Source organism: Taeniopygia guttata, chromosome 7 (assembly GCF_048771995.1).
Source record: "Taeniopygia guttata chromosome 7, bTaeGut7.mat, whole genome shotgun sequence".
NCBI lineage: Eukaryota > Metazoa > Chordata > Aves > Passeriformes > Estrildidae > Taeniopygia > Taeniopygia guttata.
In genome coordinates, this window is record NC_133032.1 from 18,337,114 (window position 1) to 18,349,918 (window position 12,805).

Below are 12,805 nucleotides of genomic sequence, written 5' to 3' on the forward strand. Positions count from 1 at the left end.
TACAGGTTGTAAGCCTTGCATGAAATAGAAGTTACAGTGGGTTTTTCTTAAAGAATGTAATTTCACATTCATGGGTCTCTTACCAGAGACTGTTTTAAGAATAGTATTTGGATTGGAAGGGCAGCACATGGAGGACTGAATTATTAAGTAAGCCCTTGCTACTGAACAGGTTTTCAGGGCAACAGCTGCCACCCAGATGGTGTGTGCACCAGGACTCTGAGAGGCAGCACTAACCAGTGTCTCTGAAGCCAGCTGTCATAACAAATTTTATTTCAAAGGTAGATCTAAACTAAGGTATCATCCTAATAGAGCCTTCTTGGAATTTATTCCTGGTCACTGTATTAGTTATAGAATTTGCCAGAACACTCAGGCATTATTAATGAGTTAGCAAAACAAAATGTTTATGTTTGTAGAACTGATTTTTTTAATATGAAGCCATTTCTTGTGTTTAAATATACTATTGATGTGATCTGCAACATATTATAAATAGAAAAAGCGGAAGAAAGAAACATTACACACATAGACACATATTGGAGAATTAAAACAATAGTTTCTTCAAATTCTATCCTAGAAGAGACAGATAACAACTTTTTTTTCAAATGTCAACCAATGAAAATAAACTTGATCAAATTTTCAGAAGGATAAAATATTATCTTATGGGTGAAAACTCTCTCGTATTTCTATAATGACGTTCTTGGTCAACACATTGTAATTTTTATTTAACATGACTGGTTACTGAGAATGCTCCTAGTTATCTGGTACAGCTTAATTTCATGAAAATATTCTATTTCTACTGAAAATTGTTAAAAACCAGCAAAACATCCTTAAGAGATTTTTGTGAGGGTTAGGATTACCTCACAAGCACAAGAAAAGAACAAATTTCTCATTTCTGCTGTTTGATAACAACAATTACTCAGCCCACCCAGTGATCTTATACATCAGTGCCCTCAAAAGCCTGGCTTCATAGGTGACTGTGTTTTTCCCACTTTGCACTCCACTCTCTTCAAGGGGGTGCTCGATAACAACTGGGATGTTTCTTCCATACTGTTCACATTGCTTTAGAAACTGCAGGCACTCCTGAATCATGCTGTCACGCAGCATGATCATGTGCTTGGACATGTTCTCCAGCAAGGACAGGAAACACCGCTTAGCGTAATACCACGTGTCCGTGCTCAGCTTTTTGTTATATGGCTCCAGGCTTTTAATGATCCTTGAAATACCGAACTCATAGTTTCCCTTCACACAGTACAGGGTACCAATGACTAGATTGACAATGCAAAGATGGTAGATGTTTTTATCAGGATGATCGTAAGACAGCTGCTCTTCTGCCTTCTCAATCTTCCTCATTAGTTCCTCTGCATCCTCGTTCTGGCTTGTCAGAATGTAGGACACGCAGAGGTTTGCTAACACAATGGCACTGACATCGAGAATGTTATCGTAGTGCTTTTTAACTATTGGTTCATAGAAGCTAATAGCCTCTTTATACTTGTTCTCCTGCATGAAGAGCACGTGAGCCACATTGAGCTTCCACACCTCGTGTTCCTTGCAGAACTCCACTGATTTGTGGAAGATCTTTTCTACCATTGTGTAGTTCTTCATGTCCCAGTAAATCTTTGCCTGGGCCATCAAGACAGGTATATATTTTTCCAGAGTCTCATCATATTCATTAACTGCCTTTTTTAGAGCTTCATCATCCCAGTTTTGCCTAGCTTCCTGTACCTGTTTTGTGAGTTTTCTCAGCTGCTCGGTCATTGTCCCTACTGAATCATCTAGCTTGTGGAAAGCCTCCTCAGGGGCCGTTTGACAAGTAATAATGGCATCCAAGAAGTTGTACAGATAAGGTGTGAGCAGTTTGTAGGTCAGATGGGCATTCTCTGCCAGCACATCAGCTGCCAGGTCATAGTATTGATGCTTGCAATAGAGAAGTAGCAAGTTACCAAAAGTTTCTGGTGGACAGGGGTTCTGCAGGAGAAGAAACTGCAGCTTCCCAAACCCATCGGTGGGTTGGCTGTCCATGTTCATGAGCGCTTGGTTGTGCAGCGTGACCGGATCCAGCTCCTCCTCGGCCCTCGGCGGCATATCCGTGAGCGCTTCCTGCGCCGCTCGCACGTTGCGCAGCTGGTACTCGATGGCCGCCTTGAGGTTAAAGGCCTCCACCAGGGCCGTGCGGTGCAGGAGCAGCGTGTTGCCCACGCTGCGGACGTCGATGCCCTCGGTGGTCATGCCCACGTTGAGCTCCGGGTGCTGGTGGATGCCGTGCTTGATGATGTCGGATATGTGCTTGAGGGCAGCGTGGTACTGCTTGGCCGCGTAGGAGCACAGCGCCATGTTGTAGGACAGCTCCGGGCAGTACCCCAACACTTGCATGGCGCTGGCGAACTTGCCGCTGGCCTCTTCGTGCCGGCCCTGCCGGTACAGCAGGCAGCCCAGGTTGACCTCGGCATCGGCCCGCTCCGACGGCTCCTCGGCCGCTCCGGAGCCGCCATCAGCAGCGGCGGCGAGCTCCTCCTCCACCAGGCTCTGGGCCGCCGGGAGGTCGCCCTGCGCGTAGTGGACAGCGGCCTGGAGGCGCAGGGCGCGGCGGTGGAAGGCGGGCACGTCCAGCAGCGGGCTGGCGGCGCGCAGGGCCTCGGCGAACAGCCCGGCCTTGTAGAGGGCCTGCGCGTGGCACAGGCGGTACGGCAGCAGCTGCGGGTGCAGCGCCGCCAGCTGCTCGTAGCACTCGGCCGCCGCCGCGAACTCCTGCAGCTGGTAGTGGCAGTAGCCCAGCAGCGAGAGGCAGCCCCGGGAGCGGCAGCTCTTCTGCAGCCCGCGGTTCAGCAGCGACACCGCCTCCGCGAAGCGCCCGCTGCCGATGAGCCCGTACACCACGGCCGTATGCTGCCCCTCGGGCACCGGCGCGGCCTCCATGGCCGGCCCCGCGCTGCCTCGGCGGCGGCGGCGGAAGCGGCGCCATCGCTGCCACGGCAACGGCGGCGCGGGGCGGAAGTGCTGCCGCGCGGGCGGGCGGTGCCGCGGGGCGGGATGGCGGCGGCGGGGGCGGGCGGTGGCGGCGGCCGCCGTGCCCCCGCCTGACCGGCCTCCTGCCGCCGGCAGTGGGAGCTGGTGCCGGCCGCGGCACCCCGTCCTCTGCGTGTGCCTGCCCTCCTCCGCTCCTCTCCCGGCGCCCACGGCCCGAGCATCGACACGGCGTGTTCGGTGCCGGCGTGTTCGGTGCCTCGTGCAGCCGGGAGGAATAAAGAGTAAAAACCAGCTCCTGTATTTCTAAATGCTGTGTCGTAGTTTCCTTAAGCAGTACGTGGTGTATAAGCACGCTCTAAGCTAAACACATAGCCCAGGGCAGGAAACATTGAACCTCTGTCTTGGGCTTTGTCCACATGAAACATCCCCTTTACAGCCTGTTAAGATCCAAGGTTGATTAATGTTGGTGGATGGCAGGAGATACACCTGTACTTTGCCACAATCTAACAGCTTTCCTGCAGCTTTCAAAATCAGAAAAAAATTACTTCCAACTTTCCTTATTCAACAATGTCATTGTGCTTTCGCAGGACTTCTTTCCCTCCATGGTATTTCTACTGGCCAGTGATACTCTAGACCACAGACTGTATAATCTGTGTAATTTCTGTGCATGTGAATAGCTCCCTTAGGGCCACCGGACAGATCTGGTTTCTGGTCGTTCCAGACTAATGCCAGGCATATCCCGTGAAGGAGTTTGGTTTCCCCCCAGGAATGAGTGCTGCAAAGCTGTGTGTCAAAAATCATATCTGGGCTGCTCAATCTTGCATGTTTTCAGGATCTTCTATTTGTGATTCAGTAATCAATAGATACAGCTCTGGTTGATCCCAACAAGTTTCAAAGAAAAGTAATAATAATAAAAAAAGAAAATCATAGTAAGCTGTTAAAATTATTTATCTTTTTAAAGACCAGTAAAACAAAGTTGTTAATTTCAAAAGCATGTTTTGAAAGCTGAACCAACATAGTTTGATCTACTAAGCAAAACAATAAGAGTAATGGTTTTAAGATGAGAAAAAAAAAAAAAAGGATACAGAAATCTTTTAAGTTACACATTTTGCAAGTGTCTGGGAATCACTTGCCTTAGAACAGACACATGGTATTTCTGTGCATTTATCAGCTGTCTCCCACAGGTGTATTGCCCAGAAAACTGTAAGATGTAATGACCTACATGCTTAAGAATTCATAATTAAATACAAAGTAATCCAAGAAAGAAAAGGTAGCAAGCAATATACAGGATGTATTCCAACAGTGGCACATTCCAGGGACAGGAATCTCTGGGGCATCTCACAAGTCCCAATTCATTGCTATGTTAGAAACCATTCACATGATTTTACTCTTTGAAAACTCTTCCTTTGAAAAAGCTATAAAAAAACCTTCTTGTTCTATTATTTTCTTGCCCATACACTCTAGGCATTGAAGTGCCTGTTAGTATGTTTTATGTATCTTTGAAATAAACCTGTTTTAAAGTTTCACACAATGCACAAATTACTTATCGGGAACTAAAATTGGTTTGAGTTTATAAAGGGAAAATAACTATTTGGCCTGTAGACTGAAACACTCCTGTTTTTCCACTAGAATGAATTAATCTAAATATTACAAATGACATTAGGCACTGCTGGTTGCAGTTTTCAAAAATAATTTGTGAGTACTAGTATTGGCTTTGTTGGTAACTACAGGCACATTATGAGATTGCAGTGTTCTCCAAGAAGGAGCAATTAGCAAGGTCACCAGACCAGAAAAATGCAGCTGCTGTATCAAGGACACTATCTGAAGAAATACCTGAGCTAGAATGAAACATACTTGTCTGCGCTGTGGTTACAAAACACACAATTGACCTTCTTGGCAAGACCCCTGGCCCTGTAAATGCTAGGGGTTGGCTGAGTGGGAGCTGTGTGGGCAGTTCTGTGCCTGCCTGCCACAGGAGGCATCCATCCACTTTAAACCTCAGCGAGTTACTGCTGCCTGACCTTGTGCAGCCCTCCTTCAGAGCAGGAGCAAAACCACGTCCTGACAAGCAGAGTCTGCATCTCCATCACATTATGCAGCTGTTCTTTGTAGGTCCCAGGCTGGGAGGGAATTGTCTGATTTCACTACTCAACTTACGGTGAAAGACACCTTTTGGACATCTTGTTCTTGGGAGGTTCTGCTGTCTCAACCACCGGAGAGCCTCTGCCCCAGGTGCTCCTTGCCTTGAACAGTGTTCAGTTTTCTGGTGGGGTCATGCTGTCATGTTGCAGGGGAGCACTGTAGTCCAAGGGAGTGCACATACAAGACCTAAAGCATGTCTGCCCCATGCCCCTCTCAGGAGTGAAGCCAAAATTGGGGCTGTACCAGTGGGCATCCTTGTCTCCTTGCTGAGCACATGAAAGGGGCTTTGGCAGAAGGGCAGGAGACAAGCCCACCCTTGTTAGTTGCCACCATCTGGTGGCGCAGATGCACCTGCAGTTCAGAAACCTGCTCGAAATCAAGCAGGATTTGAATGTCAAGGTCCTTCCTCGTTAGCCTTTGCAATTGTAGAACATTTATGGTGGGTTTTAAAAATGATTGTTTTATTTGGGTTTCATTTTTTCTGAGGAAAGGGTGATTTTGGTAAGTGGTTTCACAGGTGGGAATCCCAAATGAAATTACTGTTTGGCTGGAACTACCTTTGAGGATGGGGATGAAGACCTGAGCATTTTCTGGTGACAAAATTAAGGCTGCTGCCTGGCTTTTGTGAGACCTCAAGGCCTGCAGTTCATGGGCCGAGAGAAACCTGACCAAATTCAGTCTGCAGTTGGCACGAGTCAGTAGGACACCTAGAAAAAAGGCATTGCCACAACCAACCTGAAGCACCTCTGGGTGTCCTATGGACAATCCATGTGCCCATAAAATTTTAGCACTGGAACTGTAAATGCTAGAGGCCTCTGTCAAGGCCAGATTTCCACTTACAGCTGGAGCAAAAAAATGGCAACTTGTCTTTTGCTGATGTGCTAGGCATCTCAGGGGAAAGGCCAAGCAGCACTGTCCTGGGTAACAGTTGTGTTCTCCACATGCTTTCTTGACTTGTCCTTGCCTCTTGTGCTTGTGGATCTGTGTTTTATATGCATTCGCAGAATTAGGCTGATTTCAATGTTGTTTTTTTTTTTTTTTAATCTCTCTTTGTTCAGCAGGTAGGGAAGCAAGTAAAAGACAGAGAATGAGATTAAATAACCTACACAATCATGTCTCTTGTGCATATCTCAAAGAGCTTGGCAGAACTGATTGAAATACTGGGAAATTTTTTCCCTATCAGAAATAATGAAAAGCAGATACAATTTCTGATCATCAAGTTTATAATTGCTAGCTAAAAATGTTTCCAACAATCTTAAAATATAATAGACTTGAAATATGTTTCTTTAATGTACTACATGTTTCTGCAAAGAGTCATGTTTTTCTCACTTTTTTTTTTTTTGCTCTTTCCTAAGCTAAGTCTTAAAAAAAGAAGATAAGGTTTTTGTTGGCTTAAGTGGTTGATTTTTTAAAGATTGAGCTATATGACTTTCAGAGATTGAATGCTGTTCTGAGATGCACTGTTGAGCCCCCCAGTTTCAGTAGGGTTGTTTCGTTTTTCCTGAGAACAATTTGATAAGATCAAGCCATGTGCTCTCATTTTCTCCCTTGTGATGAAGGAACAGAACCATAACATTAGTCAGCAGTTTCTGAATTTTGACCCACAATTGCAAAGATACCAAAAGACAGGAGAAATAGATGGAGGCAATTACAAACAGTCACTTGATTGATGGTTGACATTGTTAGGGCTTCAGCCGTGTGTCAGGCTGCGGTGCTGCCGAGTCCCCATCCCTGCCAGTGGATGTTGCCATGGGCAACAGTGCACTGAAGCCAGTAAAAAGGAGAGGAAATGAGGGGAGACTCAACCTTTGGGGAGGCCGTAGGGTATGCATTATAAATTATGTTACACTTAGCAGTATGCAATATCAAAATTCAGGAAAGCTGTGTGTACCTGCCAGCAGTACTATCGGTTCCTAGTAGCTGTGTTTCCGATAAAGTATGTGTTGTAGGTTTGTATGGCTTGCTGCTTACCAGTCTTCTCCGGTTTTATTCAGAGAAGAAAGAAGTGGTAGAAGAACAGCAGAAACATTTCCATTTGGTGTGTGTACTCACTGTGGCGCACTTTGCATTTCTGCTCCTTCCCTGCTTCCATCTGCTAGAGAGTGATGTGGTTCAGTCGTGCACTAACAGACTGGCTCACAATGCTACTGAATTTCCAGCTATTGTCCTACACACCATTAGAAGCACAGAACATTTTTGTTTTGTTGTGTTTCTTTCAAAGAAGGGATCAGCATATTTGTTGTTTCTGTTTGATGTAGTCAGCTTTTCTAAGGCTCTAACTGTGGAGTTGTGGTATTTTATGTTCTATTACATTTGTATTATGTATTTGGTTCGTTCTATGTACCCCCCTATTACAGTTGGTGTATTCCCGAGTTTCCCGCCTTTCCTCCCTTGTCCTCCGAAAGGAGAAAAGCTCTTTTAGTATCTGGTCAGCTGGGCCAGGTTCTGATTTCTATTAATCTGGTGCCAGTTCAAGGTAATTCCACCGAAGTAAAAGGAGTTTGGCACAGGTGTAAAACTAAGCTGCATTCAGCTTTAATTTTTGCTGCCAGAAACCCCTAGATTTAGAATCCCATATTTCATGGAGTACAAAGGCTTTTTTCTTTTTTTTTTCCCCCCTATGAATGGGTGCTCAAAAACACTGCAGCATGACTCCTCTTGTGTCTGGTCATGCAGCAGAGAAAACACCCTCAAGTCACAGATCACAGGTTTGCTGCATTAATGATCTTGACACTAATAGAAGGAGACCAACTTTCAGGTAATACTAGGGTCATCACAGAGAGACATTTGGTTTTGTGACCTATCATATTTGATTAGATTTTTAGGCACACCTTTACCACAGGTGAGCCTTGACTAGTGCTGTGCTACCTGTAGTAATAGCATTTGAAATTGTACTGAAAGAACTGCGAGAGAGTAAGGGGTAGTCCAGTGTGATGATATTCTACATCTCCACCATTTCAAAATACTAATTTCAACTGGAAATTATACTAGAAAGGCTTATCCATGTTCTGCTTTTCAATGTAATATAAACCTGAAGCACAAAGCAACAGATTTCCTTTTTTATTTGTATTCTATTAAAAAAAAAAAAAACAATAATCTTTTCCTTAGGTGACTCCATAATTAAAAAAAAAAAAAAAAAGAAGAATGTGTTATAAGAGCATTTTTTAAAAGAAAAAAAAAAAAAAAACCTCTAAAATTGCCATGCAATATTTTGCCTTTATGCAAACTTCCTCTTGCTGAGAAATTTGCTGCAATGTTAATATGAATTTCTCAGGGAAGAAGGGACAGCTTGGTGTTTTTAAAGATAATAAAGTTTGTTTTTAAATGTAGCAAAGGTAGGCAATTCTAAAGGCCCTGATCAATCACTAAGAAGCTTTGTTGTAAAAAAATACTTCTTCAGAATACAAAGCAGGCTTTTCAGAACATTCAGGCATAAAAGAGGAGGGAGAGTAAGAGAGGAGCATCACAAAAGCAGGCATAATTGATTCATAACATGTACTGAAGAGATGCAAAACAACAATGTAATTACACACTATTCTGTTTTCTGCAGCTCCTTGCATATGAATTGGCCAGCTTGCTTCCCAGTCCTGCTCTGTATTATTAATTTTATTAAGCTGCAAGTTCTTATATTTCAGTCTGTTGTCAGCTTTACAGGTTTATACAGCAGCAGTTGAAATGTAGTGGAGCTGAATGAATGCTTCTTCTGTTCAGTGTTCCGTGTCTCTCCAGATACCAGCGCAATCCCACTGCAAGCTTCCGTTCAGTCCCACTAAGCCTTCCAGGAAAAGCAAACTGTGCTGCCGTCAAGATAATATCCCATCAATTAAGCATGTCTGGGAAAGCATTTCTTAAAAAATGGTGGGTCTAAGCTTATGAAAACCTTTCAGACAGCTCTTACTGTAAAGTGAAACTGATATTTGCATGTTTAATTTATGTCTTTGAGAGACATGGTGAAGCTAGAGGAGAAGGAGGACAAGGATGCCGCCTGAGAAGGAAGTCTTTTTTGGTGCAGCTCCTCCCATTTACCTCTATTTACTGCCACGGAGTCCAGCATAGGCTTCAGTTTCACATTCAGCTTCACTAGACACTGGAAGAAGATTAAAAAGAGGATGAGAGAAAAAATACTGACAATATATCCATTCATTTTAAGGACAGTCCATGGCACAATGGGGAAAAAAGAGTTTAATCTGCACTATGCCCTTACCCTCCTCACTCCCATCTGTAAATACCTGTGGAAGTAAATTTATGGTCCCCATTGAGTTCTCTTTATCTATCTGACTCATTTTACATAAGGCTTTAAGCCACCAAAAATGTAAAAAAAGGTAAACAAGATGGCAGAGATGCTGCTCAGCTGCTTTAGCTTTCTTGCAATCCTTAAAAATATGGCATCTATGAGCAGGAAGGTCCACTGGCTGGATGACAAGCAGGACAAAGCTGAAATAATCTCCCTAGTGCTAGATTCTTTTTTCCTATAGATGACCAAACCACAAGAGTACTGTGCTTTCCCAAGCTGGCAAAAAAACAATAAGTGTGTGTTCAAATTAAAGAAATATGAGTTTTCTTTGAGGTTGCATTGAAATCACCTCTTCTCTACATACCCAGTCCAAAGGTCACAGAGGCCAGTAAGAATCTTTAATCTGGTTTCATCTGGCTTTGAATACACCCCTAAATTATGGAATTCCTGCATACCTTTGCTACAGGTTTATTTTACCTTCCCCTTTAATATCACCTGCTTATGTGCAAAGACCATAAGGGCTTCACTTGGGTTTGTATCTATATTAAAGAGAGACAGAAATTAACATCAGCACTGGATGTCAGGAAAGGGTTAACCCCTTGCCTCCCAAGTGGTCATGTAATGTGGCCTCTCAGGACAGAGGAGTGTTCTTTTGCAGCTTTCCTGGTTAGCAGGCAGGCTGTTGCTGAGAGCTGGGCAGCATGCTTTCTCCTATAGCATGGAAACTATGTATTTGTCATTGGAAAGAAAGGCTTGGTGCCAGATTAAAAACTGAAAACGACAAAGACAGCAAAAGTTGCTCTTCTAAAAGTGCAGAAAATTATAAGAAAACAAAAGGAAGGAGATCCAGGTACCTTTGCAGTTGATCAATTTTTGCTTTAAATGGTCCCCAGAGCCCAGACAACACTAAAGAACTGTATTTTTTTATAGCTAGCTTACAAGCCATGGGAGCTTGGCTTGAAGTAAGTCTTGGAAGATTTTTAATTGAGCTATTATATGATAATTAAGGGTTAATGGCCTGATTTTAAGATGTGCTGAAAACTTGCAATTTCAGTTGACTTCAGTAGGAAATATGAATGCTCAGCACTTATGAAAAATAACATCATGAGGAAGAATCTGGAACTTGAATCAAATCTACTTCAAAATTATTTCCTTAGAATATGGCACAGTCTGGGCAGATAACTTTGCAGTCTTGGGCCTGGGGTAAGAGGCAGGGTTCACTGCAGTCACTGAGAGCATTGGTTGCTGCTGATGGTCATTCATTTTATAGAATGAATAAATATTTTTAACATTCCCATCACCCTGCCTCACAACTCTGCATTTGTATATCTTTATTTCAGACTGTTGTGGATTCCTTAAACTTGTGTGTGTATGTATGTATACACATATATACAATATTTTCTCTCTCTCTCTCCATATATAGTATATATACTATATACACTATACATTTATATATATGTGCCCAGGGACCTATAGCAGCTACAGGCAGCACAGAGAAGATGGAGCTCACTGGGACTGCAGACTCTGTCTCAGTGTGGCTATGCAGCTCTCGGCTATGTCTGTGTCCTTTCTGTAACCTTGTTTTTTTGCCAAGACTGACCACAAGACTGTGATGTTTTCCAGCCTAGTGCCAGGGAGCAATTGCAGAGGTCTGGGCATGACCTCCTGCTATGCCTGTCCCTCCAGGCCTTGGCATCTGCCATGGCTGATGGCAGGAGACAGCCCTGTCACATACTGTGCCAGGATGACTGCAAGTGCTCGAGGTGCTTACAGCAATTAGCTTTGCATTGACTCCAGCAGGGACCAGGAGCCCAAGGAGGCAGGGAATAGATTCAGGAAGCACCCCCACAGTTCTGTGGTAATCACTGTTATCCTATGAGCTGTAAACATATCTTAAATCTGTAAGTAAATACACATATATTTCTTTGAAATATAGATCTAAGCAGACGTTAGAGTCTAATAACCCAGATGCAACAGAGGTTACCAGGTAAATAACAAGAATGGCTAACTACTAACATAAACTTTGATGAAATAGATTATAAGGAGTATTTAAGAAAGAATAAACCATGTCTTTGATATTAATTTTTACCATAGCACCAGCAATTAATTCAATGGAATACATACAAAATATATAGTGTAATTTAAAGAAACTTTATTTTGTTACACATTAATTTAGATTAGTGATACTTGACAGTGCAGATTTTGCACTTGGTCTATAAAATGTCTTTATTCAGACATTGAATTGATGTTTGAACCACTGCTTCTGTATTTAGCATCCTTTCACTTTGGGACTTTTTCATTCTGATCTAGTCTTTTAATTAAACTGACTACTATAATTCCTATGGAAATAAGCTTTTATTTTATTTTTTTTCCAGCTACCAAAGCATTTCAGTAGGGCTTCTCTGATACAAAGTGCACAAATTGGATTTTATTTCTTCTTGAGATGTAATTAAAAACTCATTTGATTACTATATATCTGGCCCTGTTTTAATTATTAAACTCCAGTAATCAATTTGCTTTTATGAAGCTTCTGGGAAATTATCTCAAAAGCAACACATTTCTCTCCCTTCTGGCACGGTCTGGACCATTTACTGAATTACATTCATTGCACCTGTTCCTGATCCGGATTAAACCACCAATTTATTCCCAGAGGTCTTTAAGTTTATTTGGCTGTAGCTTTGTCAGGGTTTTCCACCTCCTGGCTGCAGTTTTTACTTTCCATTTTACTGCATGCGAACCCTTTGATGTACTGCTCCTCCATGCTACTGTTTTTGATGCATGTGTCTTACAAACAGCTTTGCTCAAGATCTGCCTAACTTGGTATTTAGGTTCTTAATGACTTATTTATTACTTGCCTTCCTAGGAAAAGGCTTGGTCTTCACCAGCTGTCTGACATGGGATACCACCACATAAACTCAGTAGCTGCAGAAATTCCTGTTCCCTGTCCCTGCTTAGTGCAGCGGGCAGGCTGGGAGCTGGCAGGCAGCTTAGGGAGAGGGAACCCTGCCTGGGGAGATTCCTGTCTCCCAAGGCCTGGGACCTCACTGCCCACTTGCAGTCCTTCCACTGCAGTGCACTGCCTTCTACACAGCAATGGGTACAGGATTGGTGACCTTTCCCATTCTAGCCCCTTTACTGTAAAAGCTGTTTTAGTTGCAGAGTGATAGAGCGTGGGGGAGGCACTGCCTATTCCAACATTAGGAAAAGCCAGAGTTTGCAGTTCCCTTATGCATCCATGTATTACCTCAGATGTGTGACTAAGCTGTTTCTCAGAAAGTTACTGTATAGCAGTCTTTTTCTTAGCACCTTCAATTATTTAGATGTCTTTTGGGACTGTGTATTACTCTGCTCACAGCATTCTTTCCCAAGGTATAGCTCTGCTTACATATAAACTCCTCAGCACAAGAAAATGTTAACAGCACTACAGCACTACATTGTGTGCCCCTGGGAGAGGGGCAGGACTGCCTG

General features: G+C 43.4%; 2 protein-coding genes and 1 long non-coding RNA gene across 4 annotated transcripts in view; 1 reads left to right on the forward strand and 2 right to left on the reverse strand.

Moving 5' to 3' along the window:
- Window positions 1-12,805, forward strand: part of LOC115495979 (uncharacterized) — a 114,187-nt gene that overhangs the window by 436 nt on the left and 100,946 nt on the right. The window lies entirely within an intron of this gene.
- IFT70A (intraflagellar transport 70A) lies at window positions 401-2,969 on the reverse strand. Its single transcript, XM_030277556.3, has one exon. It carries the CDS (start codon window positions 2,908-2,910, stop codon window positions 910-912), a length of 2,001 nt encoding a protein of 666 aa, XP_030133416.3. The 5' UTR covers window positions 2,911-2,969; the 3' UTR covers window positions 401-909.
- The window catches only part of PDE11A (phosphodiesterase 11A), a 111,294-nt gene continuing 102,380 nt past the window's right edge, over window positions 3,892-12,805 (reverse strand). For both annotated transcript variants that reach the window (XM_072932296.1, XM_072932297.1), the window contains one exon: window positions 3,892-9,190. In XM_072932296.1, coding sequence (XP_072788397.1) covers window positions 9,029-9,190 — 162 coding nt within the window. In that variant the 3' untranslated portion in view covers window positions 3,892-9,028. The remainder of the gene's footprint in view (window positions 9,191-12,805) is intronic.

Bases quoted from the DNA above. Each gene is read 5' to 3' on its own strand.
- IFT70A (XM_030277556.3), bottom strand. From the start codon at position 2,910: ATGGAGGCCGCGCCGGTGCCCGAGGGGCAGCATACGGCCGTGGTGTAC.